General features: G+C 43.5%; 1 protein-coding gene across 4 annotated transcripts in view; it reads left to right on the top strand.

Annotated features, from left to right (window-relative positions):
* The window catches only part of RALGAPA1 (Ral GTPase activating protein catalytic subunit alpha 1), a 174168-nt gene extending 153548 nt beyond the window's left edge, over nt 1-20620 (top strand). For 2 of the 4 annotated variants that reach the window (XM_044271453.1, XM_044271451.1), the window contains 3 exons: nt 1220-1347; nt 15953-16083; nt 20376-20618. In XM_044271453.1, coding sequence (XP_044127388.1) covers nt 1220-1347; nt 15953-16083; nt 20376-20383 — 267 coding nt within the window. In that variant the 3' untranslated portion in view covers nt 20384-20618. Of the gene's footprint in view, nt 1-1219; nt 1348-15952; nt 16084-20375 lie in introns of all 4 variants that reach the window. The other 2 variants (XM_044271450.1, XM_044271454.1) reach the window with 2 other exon arrangements.
* The last annotated feature ends 675 nt before the right edge of the window (nt 20621-21295 follow it).

Here is a 21295-nt window from a genome sequence, read left to right on the forward strand (position 1 = left end):
GTTATCTTGATATCTCCATTCTTATTTTTGAACCCACTCTGAGCCCTTTAGTCAAGGGAAAAAACTTCCCAGGTGCAAGTTATACAGTGCAAGGTTGTACACGTGTGATGCCCTCCTTATAAGCCAAACATTCAAATGCAATATCGGATTTAATTTATGGGGTTCACTGGGGGGATGGGGGCCCTGATCCTGATATTAGTACACCTGATTGTTTTTTAGGGTAAAGAACCCATATAGCAATCCCAATAACCGCATAAAGAGTAAATAGTCAATAACAGAAAAGTAGAATTTATTATTCTCACAAGTAATAACACAAATATGAAAATAGGGTCAAAGCCCCAAAATGTATGCTACAGAAGAGAAGCCAATACCGGGCAGTTTATACAAGGCCAATGGGATACTGATAAAGAGAACTATATTTACATTAGTACATCTACAATACCGCACGTAGCTACATTGAGAAGAATAGTCGACATATCCCACATCGTAACTCAGTGAGAGTCAATGGACATGCAGCATATTGCAAAACACCCAGACGCCTCCTGACGAAGCTAGTGTAGCGAAACGCGCGTCAAGGGTGTCTGCCGTACGGGGCACTTTGGGACTACCGCCAATATGGGTATTTATATACTTTACAGATGAGCTATTTATGGTATATTCTGCTTTGTGATCTTTGTCCACACAATAATGTTATCTCTGTGAGAGTCTTTCTGATATTGCAATATAATAGGGTTGATGGTTATTTAACCTCTTTTGCCTGGTTATATTGTATGGTCTATTTAACTACTTCTATATTTATTCATTACTACACATGTACTACACATACTCTTTTACCTGGGTATTTTGCAATATGCTGCATGTCCATTGACTCTCACTGAGTTCTCTTATCATTATTCCATTGGCCTTGTCTAAACTGCCCGTGATGGGCTTCTCTTCTGTAGCATACATTTGGGGGCTTCGGCCCTATTTTTATATTTGTGTTATTACTTGTGAAAATAATAAATTCTACTTTTCTATTATGGTCTACCATTTACTCTTTATGGGGTTATTGGGATTGCTATGTGGGCAACAGATTTTTTTGCCACAAGAGGCGTCAGGTACCTTAGTAATCCGGCCTGACTGAGAAGCTTAATCCGATGACCCTCTCCTCATCACTTCTTATGGCAGATAACTCTTCCTTTTAGTTGCATGTAATGCCTTGTTTCTTTATTCCCTGCAGATCCCTTTTTTTGGACCACTTTTTGATGGAGCCATTGTGAACGGTAAAATACTTCCAGGCTTGGTTCGGGCAACCGCAATTAACGCTAGCCGAGCGCTGAAATCTCTCATCCCATTGTACCAGAACTTGTATCCTTTCTATGGAGAGCGGTGGAGGTAATGTTTGGATTTAGAAGGATGAAGGTATCTGCCTTTAGGGCAGGAATCGGCAGCCTTCGGCACTACAACTCCCAGCATGTGCACTTGGCTGGTAGCTCCCATAGAAGTGAAAGGAGGATTCAAGGAGTTGTAGTTTCAGAACAGCTGGAGCGCCGGAGGTTGCTGATCCCTGCTCTAGGGTACATAATCTTCACACCCAAAATACATGGGTAGTACAATGTATGTGTCATCACTTTCAGATTTTATGTGTTTATGGATATGAAAAGCTGAGAGCTGTGTCCTGCTGCCCCTACTTCAGTCCCTTTGTGCTTACTGCTCCATATGTGTCTTATAGTTTTATAGATTGGTTCTTTCATTCATCCTAATAGTGAAACAGGTCATATATTACTAGAAATTGCCCAACTGATCACCGCAGGTCCAACCCCCATCACACCTGGCAAACCACTGATTGTGTTGGGTCAAGCCTTGTGTGGGCATTAATGTAGATTACTTAAAGGAATTGTCCAAGTTAAACAAATATTTCCCCAGAAGCATTGCAAAGTCATATTTGCCACTTTTCTCCCCTCCCGCTTCCAGCGTCATGCTCTGCAGCGCTGATGTCCTCTTCCTGGCTGCAGCAGTGATGTCCTGTACACATCAGGTCACCATACAGCCAATCATTGGCCTCATTTGTGTACAGCACGTGACTGTTGAAGCCAGTGATTGGCTGCAGCAGTCACATGGTATGTACAGAATGCCACCGCGGCAGCCAGGAAAACCAAAACGCCAAGAGAGGACCAGAGCACACCGCCAGAAGTGGCATGGGAGCAGAGTGAAGAGTAGGACTTTATTTTATCACATGTACTGCTCCTGGGAAAATATTCATGTAACTTAGAAAATCCCTTTTACTCTCAACCATCTGTGCAGCATGTAAAATATACCGTATGCCCCTGCACAAACTGATACTGGCTGCACTGATTGGGCATCATCAGACTGTGTACTGACGCACCCCATTGAGAACAGAATGGTAACACCCAGTTAGCTATTGCTACATTTCCAGGAGGAATAAAATAGGGACAGAACAATTACAGATATACAGTGACAGATATGTCGGGAGTGGTCACGAATCCTCTGTAAATATAGTATGTAGTGCTAATGTAAATTTACTTGAAAGGCGCATGGTTTTAAAGGGGTATTGTTACAAGAAGTTACCCTCTATCCACTGCGGATAACTGTTATATCAGTGGGGTCCAATCTCTGGGACCCCCACCGATTACAAGAACGAAGGTACTGTGTCACCACCCCCTTCCCCATATTAATTGATCAGCGGTGAATCATGTGCACGGTCTCTATGGAGAGAGCGGAACAGTGTACTCCGCTTTATACAGCAGTCCCATGGCGATGAATGGAGCATGCTCAATCGCCACTCCGTTCAAATGGAGGACATGGGACCCCTGTTCTTGTGGTTGGACCACCACTGATCTTGCAATTGTCCACTATGCAGGGTATAACTCGTTGTTGCCGTTAGTGCATGAGCAAAGTACTATGGGGTTACCCGGAAAAACTGTTTCCTGTTGGATACAGCGCTACCTGATTTTACCGGGACCACTTTATATGCAGGTGAAGTAATTGCCCCCTTAAGCGTCCATTCACACGACCGCAAAATGGGTCCGCATCCTTTCCGCAATTTTGCGGAAATGGTGCGGACCCATTCATTTTCAATGGGGCCGGAATGTGCTGTCCGGATCTGCACTTACCGTTCCGCCAAAAAAATAGAACATGTCCTATTCTTGTCTGCAATTGCGGACAAGAAAAGGCATTTTCTATGAGAGTGGGATCCGCAAAACGCATACGGACGTGTGAATGGACCCTTACAGTGATGACTGCGGTAGACCCATTAAAGAGAGCGTGACTTTTCTGACTTTTTAGAGGTGGGAACATGGTAGGACTCGCTTAGATAACTGATGTTAGGCACGGTGCGTTGGCAAAAAGTTAATACTGGACCGAGAAAGTCTTAATAAATTTGGGGTCAAATAATAAGTGTATAAGAAAAAAAAAAAAATGCATAATTGTGCCAGGAGGCGATCTTCCCTCCCTTTATTCTTCTAAAACGCAGAAATCGCAGGTTTTTAGGCCCATATTCAACCATCCACTGTTTGAAAAAATAAAATAAAAAAATTGCCAACCCCCATGAACGCCTTGTTTCTAGTGGAGTAAGAGTTTTAACAAATGTGTATTTGTGCTCCTGAGCGAAATAGGCTGCTTATTGATCGCAAGTTGCTTCTTGGATCAATCAGGCAGAATTACAGCAATCTGTCTCTATCACTGCCCGTGGCTCTGGCTCTGAGGTCTCTCGCCCTCCCCGAGCCTGTCCCTCTCATCTAGCGAGTGTGCCAGCTTTTTCCAAGCCTCTAAGCTGCTACATTTTGTCTGCAGTGCCCACTTTTAACAGCTGCCTCCCGCAATTACAAAGAGAAGGTACAACAGGCAGCGATCGGAGGAACAATTGCTCCTTTCTGAACTCGCCAGAGATGCTTTGGTGTCAGCCAGTCGCGTCTTACTTACCTGTTGATAGATGGGTTATTTTTCCTCTGTGATAATTTCTTTAAAAGCCTCCGAGTTCAGCAAAGACCCAGACTGCATTATTGTCCTCCACCTTTCTATGGCATTATTTCTGGTACCAATGGGGTCTACACGCCCCTCTCCTACTGTAATCGCCGGGACTCCTGTTAGCGACAGAAATGCTCTTTTAACTCTTTCCTTTTGAAGGACATTCAATTTTCATTTCATTTTACTAGCACCAAAAACTGAGGGGGGGGGGGGGGGCTTTTAGAGCAGCAGCTAATTCTATTTTCGACATTGGGCTAAATGATCTTGATTAGTATCATTTAAGTAATCTATACACCCCTTCTGAGTCTGCCGGCTCTTGCCGAGAATACACGCATCTGTGGCTGGTCAGAGACGGATGAAAAATAATCCTAGTTTTCTTTTAGTTTTGTTAGTTTTTTCATTGCTATAGATTTACAATGTATACAGTAAACCCCTAAATGGAGGTGGAGCAGTTAAAAATTCCTGATTAACGGATGAGTGTAGAAAATATATGAGAAGAATGCTGAAAATGAAATGCTAGCTGAAACCGTGCGTGTGTAAATCACGGATAACCAGTAGCCACTAATATTAGGATCTCTGTCTTGGTAGCCTAGGAAAAATAATGAATACTGATAAAATGTAGAACAAATATTAAAATTAGTAAAAAAAAAAAAAAAAACGGAACTATGACTTTAATTTTCAATCTATATGAAACCTGATGTATGTGACCCCAAAGCCATAACAAATTAATTCCTTGTCACTCATTTTTATCTTCCCAGTCTAAGCTTAAACTTTTTGTATTAACAAAAAAATAATAATATTTTCAGGGAATACATTTTTGTAACATTTTTTTTAATATTAGCTATTCCCTATAATTTGTATTTTTTTGATAGGAGGATAGAAATGTAAATTTTTTTTTATTTCAAGTTTGTACATAATTTGTTTTATATTTTTGTATGTAGCCTTGTGCACACTGTGCTACCAGATCTTTACACGATATTAAGGGGGGAGGGGGGGAGCTTTCCCATTGGGACGAGGCATTATTCTGATGGAGCTTTGTGGTCTCCTCGCATCTGCTGCTGACAATAGGGAAAGACAAGGTATTCCCCATTTTTGGCGTCCAATGCCATTTTCACATTGCCATGCCTAGGACAAAGGCATGCACAGTTTGTAGCGATGCCTTCTTCTCAGAAACCCAAGAGGCCGACCATTCGCATTGGCATATGTTACAGCCAGATAGCAGCGCTTGGCTTGGTTCTCTTGATGAGAGCCTAAATCTGCGTCTTTGTTCTTGCAGACACCAATCAGGGGCAGCAGGAGCTTCCTCTCAGTGGGAAGAGATGACCGCCAGGGTTCACAATAGTAGCATTGTGCTGTTGCAAATTTCTCAAAACAGCTTGACAGATCCTAGAAGAAGGGGGTCAGAGAATGGGAGGAATCTCTCCCAGCACCAGCTGCAGGTTATAACCTGAGATTTTACAAATGCTGACTGAACCCAGGGAAAAAACGGATTTGTGACAATTATGAAGGCTTGGGCTGGCATGGAAAATCTGCCCTCTTGCTGCGCCTCACATTAACCTTCATTTGCAGCAAGGAGATGCCAGAAGGAGCTAATTTGGCAAAGGTCACAATTTCCCTACCTAGCAAGATGATGGTGCTTGTCTTCAGTGCAATGTGTACGCGTTAGTCACCAGTAGCTGTACTCATAGAATTAGATTTATATACCGTGATCTTTATGGTCTGTATGAAATAGACCTTGTTGTTGATAAAATTGGGAGGGTTTTTAAAAATTTGTTTAAAAAAAAAAAGGGGGTTTGCAGCCCAACTCTCTTCCATGGACTTTGAAGGTTAAACTGCAGCACAACTAATCAAGGGGTATTCCCATCTCAGACATTGATGGCTTATGGCTAGGATATGTCCGATAGGTGTGGGACCCACCTCTGAGACCTGCTCCTATCTCCAGAACATCCCCCCCCCCCCCCCCAAGTGAAGGAGAGCGTACCGCACTCTCCATTCACTGACATGGGATCTCCGAGACTGAGTGCTTCTACTTCTAGCAGAGCAGTCTCATAGCGGTGAATAGAGAGGTCCTGCTTGTAAGGTGCGCTGTCCATTCACCGCTATGGGATTTCTGAAAAATATCTGTTTGTCTACTTATCTATCCTAATATGTGTATGTGTGTATATATATATATTATACACACTCGCCTATGCCACGTACAGACTGGACACAAACATGTCTGATTACTCTGAGGAGGTCATGTATTGGAGGCCATTTGTCCCTCTTATTGCAGCATCTATTATACTTATTGTTCCCGGACCTTGGCCAGCTGACCCCTAGAGGCACATTGTGCATTAGTTTAAACTAATATGCTCCTTATCAGCAGGACAGAGGCGGTGGCCCTCGCTGTCATTTGTCACAGCTCACTAAGTAATAAAATCAAACTTTGTGCACGTTCATAAAAATTACGAGATTCAATTGAGCCTGGCCGTGATTGCCTTACGCGCAGATGCAGATAAGCCCTAAGTAATTCACCTTATGATGATCTAGACAGCTGAACATCTTTGTGACTGCCATGCGAAGCTTAGCTGAGGATTAACAGAAGTGCCTGCTTTTCTGGACAGATTGCCTGTCTGCTGCGTCTGCCGGGCACCCCTTGTCCTGCTCATGCCGACAGTGTTCTCCGGGCAGCTAACTAGGTCACAGTTGCCGTTGGCTCTCGGTTCAGTCGACTAAGTGCGCTGGTGGCAAATGGCACCTTATAAAACGAATATAGAGCCTCATACGTGTCATCTCACACGTTTTACTACTTTTATGATAAATATACATTTATATTTATTTTATATGTACATTTATAATACTGATTGTTTATTACTTTTACAGCTGCAGAATATTTAGCATTTGTTTATGTTTTGTGGTTAAAAGCAACCTTCTACTTTATGGGTAACGGGTGTTGGGGTGACATCACGCTGCCCATGACAGTAGTCAGACCGTATTCTGAAGAGGCTTAAGGGGTTTTCCAAGATGTTATTACTGATGACCTATCCTCAGGATATATACAGGATGTGTATACAGATAGGCGACGCTTTGACCCCATGTTTAGAAGCCCTTTTTCAAGCCAGACCATGTGCGCACTCGCCTCTCAGCAGATTTCATCTATGGAGAGCTGTCTACCTGTGTACACATCAGATTAGGGCTGAAACGATTACTCGATTGACCACGGAGCGTGAGTGAAGCACTTGCTATTACTCACCGCTCTGTGGTCACCCGCCGGCCTGCACCGCGCTGCACAGGATGCCTGACACATAGTCAGGACATAGCGCATGTAAGCGTGCACTATGACCTGACACTGTGTGACGTCAGGACGACAGTGCAGCGCGCGGAGAAGAAGATGGACGAGCCTGTGGAGCTGCGCCCCTACAAGAGAGGTAAGTATTTTATTTCACTGGCGCTGGGGACATGGCTAGGAGGGGGAGATGGTGGCACTGGGGGGGCAGCTGATGGCACTGGGGGTCACCTGATGGCTTGGGGGAAAAGCTGATGGCACGAGGGGGGGGGGGCCTGATGGCTTGGGGGGAAATGCTGATGGCACGGGGGGGGGGGGGACTGATGAGATTTTTTGTTATTAGAGTACTCAATTAATCGTTGAATTAATCAATAGAATACTCTATTACAAAAACAGTCGATAGCTGCAGCCCTACATCAGATAGTCTTCTCCTGTCCCTGCAGAAATGGGGGGGGGGGGGGGGGGATCTTAATCTAAACTGTATAGGCACCTTAAGGGCTTATGCACATGAGCGAGTTTCATCATGGACCGTACCTTCAATAAAAAGTAAATGGGTTTATGCACATAGGCGATTTCTCGTGCAAGCTCTCGTTATATGAAAAAAAAAATACTGGATCGGTAAGGGGAATATTAAAGAGCATCTGTCAGCAGATCTGTACCTATGACACCGGCTGACCTGTTCCATGTGCACTTGGCAGCTGAAGGCATCTGTGTTGGTCCCATGTTCATATGTGGCCGCATTGCTGAGAAAAATTATATTTTATTATATGCATATGAGCCTCTAGGAGCAACGGGGGGGTTACCATTACACCTAGAGGCTCTGCTCTCTCTGCAACTGCCGTGTCCTCTGCACTGATTGACAGGACCGGGCAGTGTAGACATCATCACGCCTGGTCCTGTCAATCAAAGTACAGAGAGAGCAGAGCCTCTGGGTGTAACGACAACGCCCCCGTTGCTCCTAGAGGCTCATTTTCATATGATAAAACACAATTTTTCTCAGTAATGTGGGCACATATGAACATGGGACCAACACAGATGCCTTCAGCTGCCAAGTGCACATGTAACAGGTCATCCAGTGTCCTAGGTACAAAACTGCTGACAGATGCCCTTAAGTATTTATTAAAGCATTGGTTGCTAATTACGAGTATAATATAGATTTCTATATAATAAGTACTAGAAGTATGTCCCTCTGAGGTCAGACAGTCACATACACACCAGCAGCGTCTCGTTCCCGCCACTGTGATGTGTTTTTCTGTGTACTGAGAACAGGAGATGGGAAATTCCGCATAGTAATGGGAAATTGAAGCATTCCAACAAAATAAGAGCTTTGTCGATTACATTTTACTTTTTGCACACCTATTTCACATCCAATTTGTGGCTCATAAGGAGGTCGCCAGATTGGATAAGTCATAACTTCGTAAAGATGCTTTTATTTTTCGGTTTAGTCAGTCTGTGCGATGGCGCCTGTTGTAATGGAGGATGTGTCCTTTTAGCCTGTGATACCTATCTGAGAGGCATCTGGTTACATGTGGCATTTAAAGAGGACCTGTCACCTCTCCTGGCATTCCCCATGTAATAACAATTCTTGAACATTTAGTCTTATGACTCTGCTGTGCCTCTATTATTCCTAATAGAAGTTTATAAATGAATTGCTAGCAGTCTGCAATATAGGTCCAGGCGGGCGTTACCAGTTGGGGGGTGTCCCTGCACAGTCTGATACTGGCAGCACTGATTGGATAATGTCAGACTTGTGCAGGGAAAGTGCCCACACTGCGTCCAGTAGCTGCAGTCATTGGTAGTCACGGCCAGGCTCAGTGTATAGCCCCCAGCCTTAGTGGTTTGCTTTCCTGCAGTTACGATAATACTTTATCCTATGTCTCAGGAACATGGTTTTTTTTCAGTCTGTGATGGATTTGTTCCTTCCCGGCAGGTACATTTACATGCAGCGATCTCCTCCACAGTATGGGGAGGAATGATCATGAATGCCATCTCTCATCCCTATTTGTAATCATTGTTTGCCAGCAGCAAAGTGCTGTTTAGATCTGCCGCTGGCAGATGGCCTTTTAGGTGACCGCACAATCACATTACCCTATGAACAAGCGTACTAATCAGCGGCACCTTTACACCAGTAGATCATCGCTAACGAGCGTTAATATGAATGCTTGTTAGCAATTATCTGTCCGATGCTCGCCCAGTGTAAAGGGACCATTAGTCATTTGTTTCTATAAACGTCCTAGGACCCAATTTTGGATATTTTCACATTAATTTATTTATTTTGCTGCATTGTATTATGTCTAAAATAGCAATGACGGATCCATCTCTAAAACCATTGTAAGTCAATGGGGCACGATACGTTTTCTTTTGTGTCAGAGAAAACTGATCCGTCTTGCTCCGCATGCCAGGACGCACTCAAAAACGCTGCTGGCAGCGGTTTTGTGTGCTTCATGGGAACGCAATGAAATGGAATGTATTCTGGTGCTCTCCCTTCAGTTAAGTTTTGTCCCCGTCCCCCCATTGGCAATGAATGGGGATAAAACTGAAGTGTTTTTCCCTCCTATTGAGATCCTATGACGGATGTCAATAACGGAAAAGGAAAGCGCAGATGTGAAAGTAGCCTAAGGACTCATGCACACAACCGTATGTATTTTGTGATCCACACAAAATACGGATGATATCCGTGTGCATTCCGTATTTTGCTATCCTTGTCCATAATGCGGACAATAATAGGACATGTTCTATTTTTTTGTGGAGAGGAAATACGGAAACGAAATGCACACGGAGTACCTTCTGTTTTTTTTTGCAGACCCATTGTAGTAAATGGTTCCACATACGGTCCACAAAAAAAACAGAACAGGCACGGAAAGTAAATACGTTTGTGTGCATGAGCCCTAACAAAGTAGAACATGGCACTGACCAACCAACAGGGGATGACTTGGAACTTCAAAAAAAAGCAAAAAACTAAAAGAGGCCCCAATGTTGTAAGTGGTTTCAAATTGACAGACGGCAGGGCAACCCAAGAAGATGGGGCCAATACAAGTTATCATCCCACAGAACCAAATACCATAATGAAGCACAACTGAAGCTGTCCCTCTGTGGTGGCCATCAGTGACTGCCAAGTTCTGTCCTCCTCATCCAGTTGTCTCAAATATGGATATGGAGGTAATATGTGGGCCACAACCCCAAGCCAGCCCTACCCTCAGCATGTTGCCTAGACTTCCTCTAATAATGACCCCTATAGTGCCCCCAGTAGTATGTACCCAGACAGTAAGGACTCAAGTGGCCCTGTGAGCATCGACCCACCAGGACAACTCCCTGTAAGGTCTATGGCCAGTCCACCCCTGCCGTCCGACAAACATGTCCACTTCATTGAAGTATCAGAAACAGCATGATCGCCCTATCCTTATCCACACTATGCTGTTTCAATAAAGTGGGCATATTCATTGGATGGTGGAGTACCATGTTCTACTTTGTTTCATAGGAGTATGAAAGATGCATAAAGATGACCATCTGCACTTGTGCTGTGCTTTTCTTGTAGATGATAATTTTATTAATTGAAGGGGTTTTCCAGGATTTAGATATTGATGACCTATCCTCAGAATACGTCATCAATATCCGATCAGCAGGGGTCCTGACTCCTGGCACTCCCACCAGTCAGCTGTTTGAAGGGGCTGTAGTGCTAGGTACAGGATCTCCATTCTCGTGATTGGTGGGGGTCCCAGTGTTGAGCACCCCCACAATCTTATAGTTATCCCCCCATCCTGTGGATTGGGGATAACTTCAGGTTACCCAAATACCCCTTTAAAATTTTACATAGCCATTGAGTTATCCAAGGCTGGACTGGCCATAAAACCGTACAAGGAAACTTCCTGGTGGGCCCATGTCCAGGGGAACTCAACCCCTCCTTACTGCCGCTGACCAAGTACATGATGATCTGATGCTCTAAGGCTGGGTTCACACCTAAGCGTTTTACAGCGCGTTCCTACGCGCTGTAAAACGCACAACAGGCAAGAACCAATGATTCCCTATGGGAATGGTTCTCACCTGGGCGTTTTACAGCGCGTACGATCGCGCTGTAAAACGCCCGACGCTCAAACAAGTGCTTGAGCTTTTTTTTGGGCGTTTGTCGCGCGTTCCCGCACATAGAAATTCGGGAACGCGCGACAATGTGTGAACGCCAGTCTCTGTATGCGCGATTGTAAACGCCCGTACAATCGCGCATACAGAGCTATGGTTTCAGTACGCTCAGGTCTGAACCCAGCGTCAGTGAATGCTGAGAGAACCAGGTCCCCGCATACCGGGTCGGCAGCTGCAGATTTCCTCCTTAATTCAATTGTATGGCCTCAGGATGGTGATACATTTGAATACTGCAGCGGGCATGGGTGCCCATGGCTCCGTATCTTATCTAAAGGCAACTGGAGGAGGACGGAACATGCAGCTATTAATGGCCACCACAGAGGGACAGCTTTTGGGGCAGTATCTAGTGCTGCAGGGGCCGTACTTTGTGCTGCACTGTGGTATTGCTGAACCAGTCTAGTTGTGTTGGCACTGCCTACTTGTGTTACCCTGCCTTCAGTTTGCCACTGCCTACAGCATGGTGGCCACATTTAAATTTTTATCAGGGCCACTTTGAGTTTCCAGTCCGCCCCTGGAGTTATCCAATAAAATGTATCTGTATAGCGCCACCTGCTGTTTGTTCTTTTTCTTATTTCTTTGACCTGCTCACTGAGATGGCCGCACATGCTCAGTTTCATCCTCCAACTGCCTCCTGAGCTGTAATAGGAATCAGGGCCAGTTCTAGCTTTGTTAGAAAGAGGTTATCATGTACTCTATATGATGTCTAATTTTCAATTTTTTACATTAATCATGGGGGAACTCCTTTAACTAATATTTTTGTTCTTATTCTAAAGGCTTAGGCTCTACTCAGACTAGCATCATAATTAGTTCATAATAGGGTTAGCACAGTCTCCTTTGACTTATAATGGGTTCCAAAAGGTTTTTCAGGTTTTTTTTTTTCCTGCCTTTTCTAGGCAAGAATATTGCTGCAGACTGCTTGCTCTATTCTTGCCATCAAAAGACCCCCCTGACATAAAAAATAACTGAAATAAAGTGGCCTAAAAGGGAGGAAACGCTCAAAACCCCCAAACACTGTGGCGTGTTTATAACCGGGGGAGCAATTCCTCCGCGTGTGATCCGTTGCTAACGGAGGTTCCCAGCAAAAATGCATACAATGGAGGATGTCGGCAGTGGACCACATGCACCACAATGGCATCCTACACAAGATGGGATAATGTGTGGATGGAAATATTAAAATACATAAATCACTGTGAAAAGTGCACCACAATGATATGCAACTGACAGCACTGGCCAATCCCTCAAGCTGATCAAGAAGGAGTGAGACTTTAGCCAATGTATTAATGTCAGGAACACATCGGAGCCCTTTTGCACCACCGTCAAGGTATCTCAGTGTGGCATGGGTTCCTACCACTAGACTACGGTCTGAGAGGGGCTAAGATACAACTTACAGCCAAGCTCCCACATACCTCCATAGTGGGATCACTCATGTAGTGGGAGAGATAAGGCTGTAAGTGATTTCACTATGGAGGTAACTTCGCACAGCTATTGAAGAGGAGTGGACCAACATTCCACAGGCCACAATCAACAACCTGATCAACTCTATGCGACGGAGAAGTGTTGCACTGCGTGAGACAAATGGTGGCCACACCAGATACTGACTGGCAATTTGCGGAACGGCACGGACAGCCTTTACATATAACTGCCTATTCTTGTCCGCAAAGCGCGGACAAGAATAGGACGTTATATTTTGTTTTGCGGGGCCACGTAACGGAGCAACGGATGCAGACAGCACACGGAGTGCTGTCCGCATTTTTTTTGCGGCCCCATTGAAGTGAATGGGTCCGCACCTGAGCCCCAAAAACTGCGGCTCGGATGCGGACCCGAAAAACGGCCGTGTGCATGAGGCCTTAGACAGATTTGTGAACAATATTTGAGAGTAATGGGTCTTTTGTTTCTGTAGAAACTGTGTCAACTCAAAATGGGAGCAAAACCGAAAGTGCTGCGTTTATATTTTTGTTTAGTGTATAAAAGACAGATACGACTTCTATTTTTTGAATTCACTCCTGGTTTTGGAATGCAGAAACCTGACAGTCTGGCCGTACCCTAAGGGCTCATGCACATGAATGTATTTTTTGCGGGTCGGATGCAGACCTATTCACTTCAATGGGGCCGCAAAAGAATAAAATGTTTTACGGACAAGGATAGGACAGTTCTATAGAGGGCAGGACGTTCTCTTCCGCAAAATGCGGAACACATGCGCCTGGACCACAAAAACGGAAACGGCCGTATACATGAGCCATAAAGAGAATCTGTCATCAACTCTATGCTGACCTCACTGGGGGCAGCATAAAATAGTGACAGAAATGCTGATGTCAGCGCTGTGTCACTCATGAGCTAAAAGTCAGTGGCTGCCGAGAACCAGCATCATAATCATTGCAGCCCAGGCCTTGAGAAGAGTCAGATCTACCTGAGAAGAGTCCTGGTTATTCCTAATCTCCTGCTCTCCCCCCATCTGCTGATGGTTGGCAGTTCTCTCCTAGAGAGAAAGGGAGAAAACTAGGTAGAAGCCGGTCAGTCATCAGCAGGTGGCAGGAGAGCAGGACTTCATGAATAACCAGGACTCTTCTCAGGTGGCCATGACTCTTTTCCAGGCCCAGTCTGCAATGATTGTGATGCTGGTTCTTGGCAACCACTTACTTTTCACTTATAAATGACAGACCGCTGAAATCTACTCACCTGTCTCTACTTTATACTGCCGTTAGTATGGGCAGCATAAAGTTGATGACAGGTTCCCTTTAAGGGTGTTACGAACTGGTGCTCCAAATGTGCTTTTCTTGGGAATGGGACAACAGAAATATATTACCAGGGTATAGTTCTTGTTGGCATGGTCAACCCTACTAGACTATGGGCGACCTTTATGAAAACCAGTGATTTAGATGCCGGTCTTTATCCGTCCTGCGCTGGCGGGTTATCTGCCAAAGTTATGTAGAGGCGCAGTGCCTAAAATGTACAGCACATAATATAGATTTTCAATGGCAGACTTCTAGTACAGATACATTTGCCTAGGTCATAAAAGATTCAGTGTGTACACCAAAAATATGCCAGGAGCATGTTATGAATAGATGTAAAGTGCTATTTGTCAAACTGACACAATCATGAATTTTATCTAAAATAAAAAAAAAAGTGATACTTTGCGGATCCGTCTCCTTTGTAATCTCTTGATCCGAGGTGTGCATCCATGCAGGGAGCCTCTCCCAGCTGCTGATTTCTGTGCAGTTAATAGAATCGGCAGATTCACAGCAAGTCTCCCTTGCACATGAAAAAAACTTGCCCTTTGTGTATTACCAAAACTAATTTTCTATTTGGCTGAAAAAGAAAAAAAAAAACTGTTCTTTTCTGCCTCCTGTGGAGCTTTTCATTATGTTTAGTTCACTGAACTTCTAAGCTATTCCTGAGAGGCAGAAAGGTAAAAAAATAAAATAAAGAGGCAAGAGGGAGGAAAAAATTAGCTTGTTAGCACATTACAGACGTGGCGTCTAGGTGGGTCCTAGAAAATCCCACTGGTGTGTTAACTTATCTCTCTAGGCGTGCTGGGAAAGAGGCGCCTTCAATTGATCACTCCTGTTCACACTAGAAGGCCGTAGAAAGCTGCATAACCACTACTCCACATTAGCACTGAGATATTGTCAGCTATCTGTATAACCAAATATATCACATTTTAGATTAGCACAGCTAAGAGTTCTCTAGAGGGGGAGAACCGATTCCGAAATGTTACAGCAATTGTATAAAAAAAAGAGCTAAAAGAAAATGGCACCAAACATAAATGGAGACCTCAGGTCCAAGGATACAGAGGATGATTGTTAGTTTACTTACGTCCTGTCCATTAGGTCCTGTTTACATTTATGCTTTTATGTCAGGGGGGTAAATCACCGCGAAAGGTGCACCACAATGATATGCAACTGACAACACTGGCCAATCCCTCAAGCTGATGCTAGGAACTAAGACTTTAGCCAATGTATTCCTGTCAGGAACACATTGGAGCCCTTTTGCACCACTGTCAAGGTATCTCGTATAGTAGGACTGGGTAAGATTCAAGTAGAAGTGTATAGTATGACTGGGTAAGATTCAAGTAGAAGTGTATAGTATGACTGGGTAAGATTCAAGTAGAAGTGTATAGTATGACTGGGTAAGATTCAAGTAGAAGTGTATAGTATGACTGGGTAAGATTCAAGTAGAAGTGTATAGTATGACTGGGTAAGATTCAAGTAGAAGTGTATAGTATGACTGGGTAAGATTCAAGTAGAAGTGTATAGTATGACTGGGTAAGATTCAAGTAGAAGTGTATAGTATGACTGGGTAAGATTCAAGTAGAAGTGTAGATTCGATTTGGGCAAGGATCCACTTACTACACAAGAGAATTGTTAGACAGTGAAGCAAGAACCTGATTGAATCTTATACTGACTGTTCCTGATGCACAGGTCTGTTTTGTATGGTGCTGTCATCAGTAAGGTCATCATTAGGTGTGGCATTCCTCCATAAATCACACTCTGCATCAGACAGCGGGGGAGATGCTGGGCCTAGGTGCTAATAAGTAAGTGCTGTGACCTCTACGTTTTACGTTATTACTCTTAACTCCAAACACTGAAGCTTTGAGGAGCGAATGCGGTATTTGAATCTAATCATCCAGCAACATTTGGAGCCAACCACCTTTGAAGATTATGCTGCGCAAGTCTTCTGCCCAGCTCCAAACCATAACCACCATCATCTAATGAATTCACGTAAGTAGTAATTGGTTATACTTCCCTGTTTGATTGATGCTTTGTTTTTTATTCCTCCTTTTTTATATTGCCTTCAGTGAAATTCAGGACTTGGTATATATTTGATGCATATTTAGATGGCTCCCTGTCCCAATCGCTGAGCCTTCCTTTCCCTCCGTTGAACTAAAATGTTATCGGCTTGTTTTGATGTTCAGGTTTTACGCCTCAGGACTGGCCGCCATTCCTCTGGTTGGCTTGGTCAGTTGTACATTTTTGCAGCTATTTTACCAGTGTACATATTTGGCATGCAAACAATAGACCTCGCTCACAGAATTATAAGTCTGATTCCGGCAGGAACCTGCTTGCGTTGCCAGCTTGGAACAGGTAAATCTTATTCAGCAGATTGAGTCGCTAGGTTGATCTATTTTCTGAAAGTTCACAAAATGTCGTGCCATCTGGCTGCCAGGGAGAAAAAAAAGTTCAATTATGTTTTCTCTTTTATGTGTGACCAATACTGCTGCTGCCTGACATTCTTCCTTTTGGTTAAAGATGATACACAAAGATTACATCAAAGGTGGTCTTGGAGCAGCTCTTTTGGATGCTGTTCTCCGCACCGCATGACGTTGCTGTAAACACTTTATTAAATAACCGCAGCATACGCCATTTATTGGCCTATTATAAGACCTATTTGTTCTTATCAGTGGCTGACTGCCCAGGAAATATTCCACAGACTATAGCCTCGGAGGCACAATGGCTTCAATGTGCCACCTGTGTGTGCAATAAAAAAAAACACACTACTTATAAAGCAAAAAAGTAGAAAACCGATAAAGAATGTTGCGTAAGGTAGGCTCTTTCCACCTTCCTCTCTCTGTATTCTCTGCACACAAAGCCAGTTCGTCAGACTCTCAAAGTTGAGCTTTCATGTGGGCATAAATCGGCCTAGAAGATCGTTCAGGCGAGGGCAACCTAGAAGCCAGACAATATTATTTTTTTAAAATAAAAATACATGAAAATTAATAGAAAATTGCTCCAAATGTGTCAGTAGCCTTTAACTGGTGTTCTCCAGGATTTAACAATTGATGGCTTATCCCTAAGATACATCTTCAATATCAAATAGGCTGGGGTCCAACACCCCGCACCCCCCCACCAATCAACTCTTCAGGAATAGCAGGTGGAACGACTCACTGATATGATAATTGTGTACTGCACTATAGAACACAGTGCTTAATGCACTGTAAATTAATGTTACAGTACAGGAAGGGGTTAATATACACACAGTATTTTTCACTTTATAAGACACACCTGGTTATAAGATGCACCTAGGTTTTAGAGAAGGAAAACTAGAAAAAAAATGTTTTCATCAAATCTCAGATCAGACCTCAAATCAGGCACATAAATATATAAATTAACTTACCGCTCCTGCTCTGGACAGCGCAGTCTTTCTGCGTTCACCCCTCCCTGGTCTTCTTCCAGGCCTAGCACTGCACCGTTACCTGATGCTGCACAGCACCAGGTAATAGGCACATGCACTACACCCTGGCGCTGTACACCGTTGGGACCGGAAGGACCACGGAGTGGTGAGTACAGCAAGCGCTTGCCATAACATGACAAAGGCATCACAGCTGCTTACAGGGGTTCTCAGATCATTAGTCCAGGTTTGTGGGCATCGCAGCCATTCTTCACATGGTGATCAGCTACTAGGGCATCTTAATAAATAAGAATGTTATCGAAAAGTTAATTTATTTCAGTAATTCAATTCAAACAGTGAAACTCATGTTATATAGCTTCATTACACACAGAGGGATCTATTTCAAGCTTTTACTTCTTTTAAAGTTGGATGATTGACTTACAGCTAATGAAAACACAAAAGCCAAAATCTCACAACATTAGAATATTGTAAAAAAAAAAAAAAAAAAAATGTTCTATATTGTAGACTCCTGGTGTCACACTATTGTATAAGTTTCACTTTTTGAATTGAATTACTGAAATAAAATAACTGACAGATGATAATACTATGTATTGGGATGCACTGGTATGTCTGCGCGATCGCTATGATGTGCATGTATGGCATTGTGTGAGGATTGCCTCTTGCTGATGGACATGCCCATCATGGCGTGCCGGCTTTAGCTGTGTACTACATTACTAATTCTTCTCCAGACACTGATCATTGAAATGGCTTCATCAATTTTTAGTTCATGTCTAACACCTTACATATTGGAAAACATAATTCAGGGATACAACTTCTTCAGGTATTTTCAGACGGTTAAAGACACGTCAAAATTGTACGTATTTGCTGTGGAATTTGCAGCAGAAATCCAAGGCTGTCACTTGGATTTTTGCCATGGATTTAGCCCCATTTCATGGGTCCATTCCACTAGCTTACATCTGTCATGGTTTCTGTGCCAAGAACTTGTGTGCTGCTTTCTTTTCCCTAACAATGTGGTTTTACAAACAGCACGTGGAAGAATTTGCGTCGTTTACACCAGAATGCCAATTTCCCATTGAAAACAAGCGAAGCCAGATGCCTGGATTGAATAAAGGCTATGTGAACTTAAAGGAGTTATCCGATCCCTGAAATTCCCCCCCATATGCCCGGGCCCTTCACACAGATTGTACTTGCCTCGCTCCCCGGCACCCACGTTGCTTCCGAAGCCTGCACGGCCGTCGCTGCTTCTCCCTATGTGCGGATGAAGACATACAGGGTTGGGTGGGGGGTGGCAGGCGGTGACTGGGGAGAGCCACCCTAATCTTATCCTTGATGCTAGGGAGGCTTCTCACCGCCTGCCATTGGCTGACCCCCACCACCGCCAGATGTTTTCATCCGCGCGACAGGAAGATGCAGCGGCGGCCGTGCAGGCTTCAGAAGCAACATGGGAGTCAGGCAAGTACAGTGCTGCCCATAATTATTCATACCCCCGGCAAATTTTGACTTAGTTACTTTTATTCAACCAGCAAGTAATTTTTTGACGGGAAAGGACATAGGTGTCTCCCAAGAGATAATAAGATGATGTACAAGAGGCATTATTGTGGAATACATTTCTCAGCTTTATTTACATTTGAGCAAAAAGTTTCCAGTCCAAAATTATTCATACCCTTCACAAACAAAAGTTCTATACCATTCCAAATAGTCTGAGCTGTTCTAAAACATCCTAATTACCCTGATTAATTGGGAACAGCTGTTTTTAATCAACTCAACAGGTGAAAAACAGCAGCTCTCTGCAGTTGGTTTGTGGACAGTCAGGAGCTCCGTGAGGACCTGCGGCTGCGCATTGCGGCTGCTCACAAGTCAGGAAAGGGCTACAAGGCCATTTCTAATTGTTTTCAAGTTCCAGACTTGAATCCATTTGAGAATCTGTGGAGGGAGCTAAAGATCAGGGTGATGGCAAGAAGACCCTCCAACCTGAAAGATTTGGAGCTCATTGCTAAAGATGAATGGGCAAAAACACCTGTGGAGACCTGCAAAAAAGCTGGTCTGCAATTATAGGAAGCGTCTGATTGCTGTAATAGCCAATAAAGCCTTCTCTATTGATTATTGAGAAGGGTATGAATAATTTTAGACTGGACACTTTTTGCTCAAATGTAAATAAAAGCTGAGAAATGTGTCTTTTTCCACAATAATGCCTCTTGTAGATTATCTTATTATCTTTTGGGAGACACCTATGTCATTTCCCGTCAAAAAATTACTTGCTGGTTGAAAAAAAGTAACTTTAAGTCAAAATTGGCCAGGGGTATGAATAATTATGGGCAGCACTGTACATTGTGTGGAGGGACCCGGGCATTTCAGGGGTCGGAAACCCCCTATAAGTTTCTCTTCTGGAAGACGCTTATCCAGCTGCGCAGGACTTCTGTGCCGCTTTGTCACTAGGAGCCCGTTATTCGTCCATTTCTCTTCAGCTTATTTGGAGAATTGGCTAACAAATGATTGCGATGTTCACGTTTATTGACATCTGGGACGCTAACAGTTAAATCTGTATTAGAGAGGCTAAGAGTAATTATAGCTTCCTTTAATGACTCTCATTTGATGAGATTGTTACAAGGGCTGTAAATTGCCACAATAAATAACGGATCATCTTCTTCTTTCCTTTGCCAAATGAGTCTAATGAATCCTCATTAAGCAGATCAAAGATGTGTTTATTACGTAGCTGTGTGAATGATGGCTGCATTAGTCCTGACGTGGGACGCCTCTAAGACGCGGGGCATGTGTATAGCCGGATCAGCGATCAGATCTGAGATTATTGCCATCTTGATTGATTTGTCTAATCACATTTGATTGGTATTTTTTTTATATTTGCTTTATTATTTCTTCTCTTTAGATCATTAAATCTCTGTTCTCTTTATGAGAGGTAAGCCCTGATTCTCTTGTCACTTCCTTCAGCGCTGAATCGCCCTACTAACCTGCATGCTTCTGTACTCGCCTTGCATGATTTCACAGAATGGCTACTGGTACCAGGTTGGTTAGCATAATTCCTGCGTCTGGTTTAACCAATATGTCAGTTCTTTTGGTGGTTTAGGGCTTCTATTTGGCATTCTAAGTTACATTTGCATGCATTATGTAGACACAAAGGTAATACGATCGTATCAGAGGGATAAATTGCAAAAAAGACAATATACAGTACTTAAAGGGTGTGTACACATGTTATCCAGATATATCCTACGTATCATGTTAAGTAATATTGTAAATACATTGTATTACTAATATTGTACTGCTCTTGAGATGCAGCTTATATCCAGATCTTCAGCGTTTCCGCAGAGGCTAAGCATTTTACTAGCCAAAGGTCTAAAGAGCATAGCTGAGCTCCTATAATGCAACGAGAAAGTTTATACTGTGAAAAATAACTATCACCGAATCCAGATTTCAGATTTTAAAAAATCCAGACTTGGAGCTAACATAAAAGGAGGGAGATTTCAGCTCTAAAGCCTGTAGAATGGTGAATGCAGCTTTGGATTGAGATGCGACCTATAGTTCAGGATCAGTACAAAATAAATGTCAACCTGATATGTAAAATGTTATTCCAAGGTGAACATATAGGCCCATGCGCAGGTGTCTGGTCGGGAACCACCCGTTCAGCTGCAGTAAAGCTGCATTTTCCTGCGGCAATCATCCCCTCCAGTTTACACAGGGCGATGTGCGTGAAAGATACAATCCCCCGATGAACGAGCTTCGGATGATTGGCAGCACCTTCTCAGATAACTATTTAAGGCTACAATTAGTCATGCCACTAATTGGTTAAAA

This window comes from Bufo gargarizans, chromosome 11 (assembly GCF_014858855.1).
Source record: "Bufo gargarizans isolate SCDJY-AF-19 chromosome 11, ASM1485885v1, whole genome shotgun sequence".
Lineage (NCBI taxonomy): Eukaryota > Metazoa > Chordata > Amphibia > Anura > Bufonidae > Bufo > Bufo gargarizans.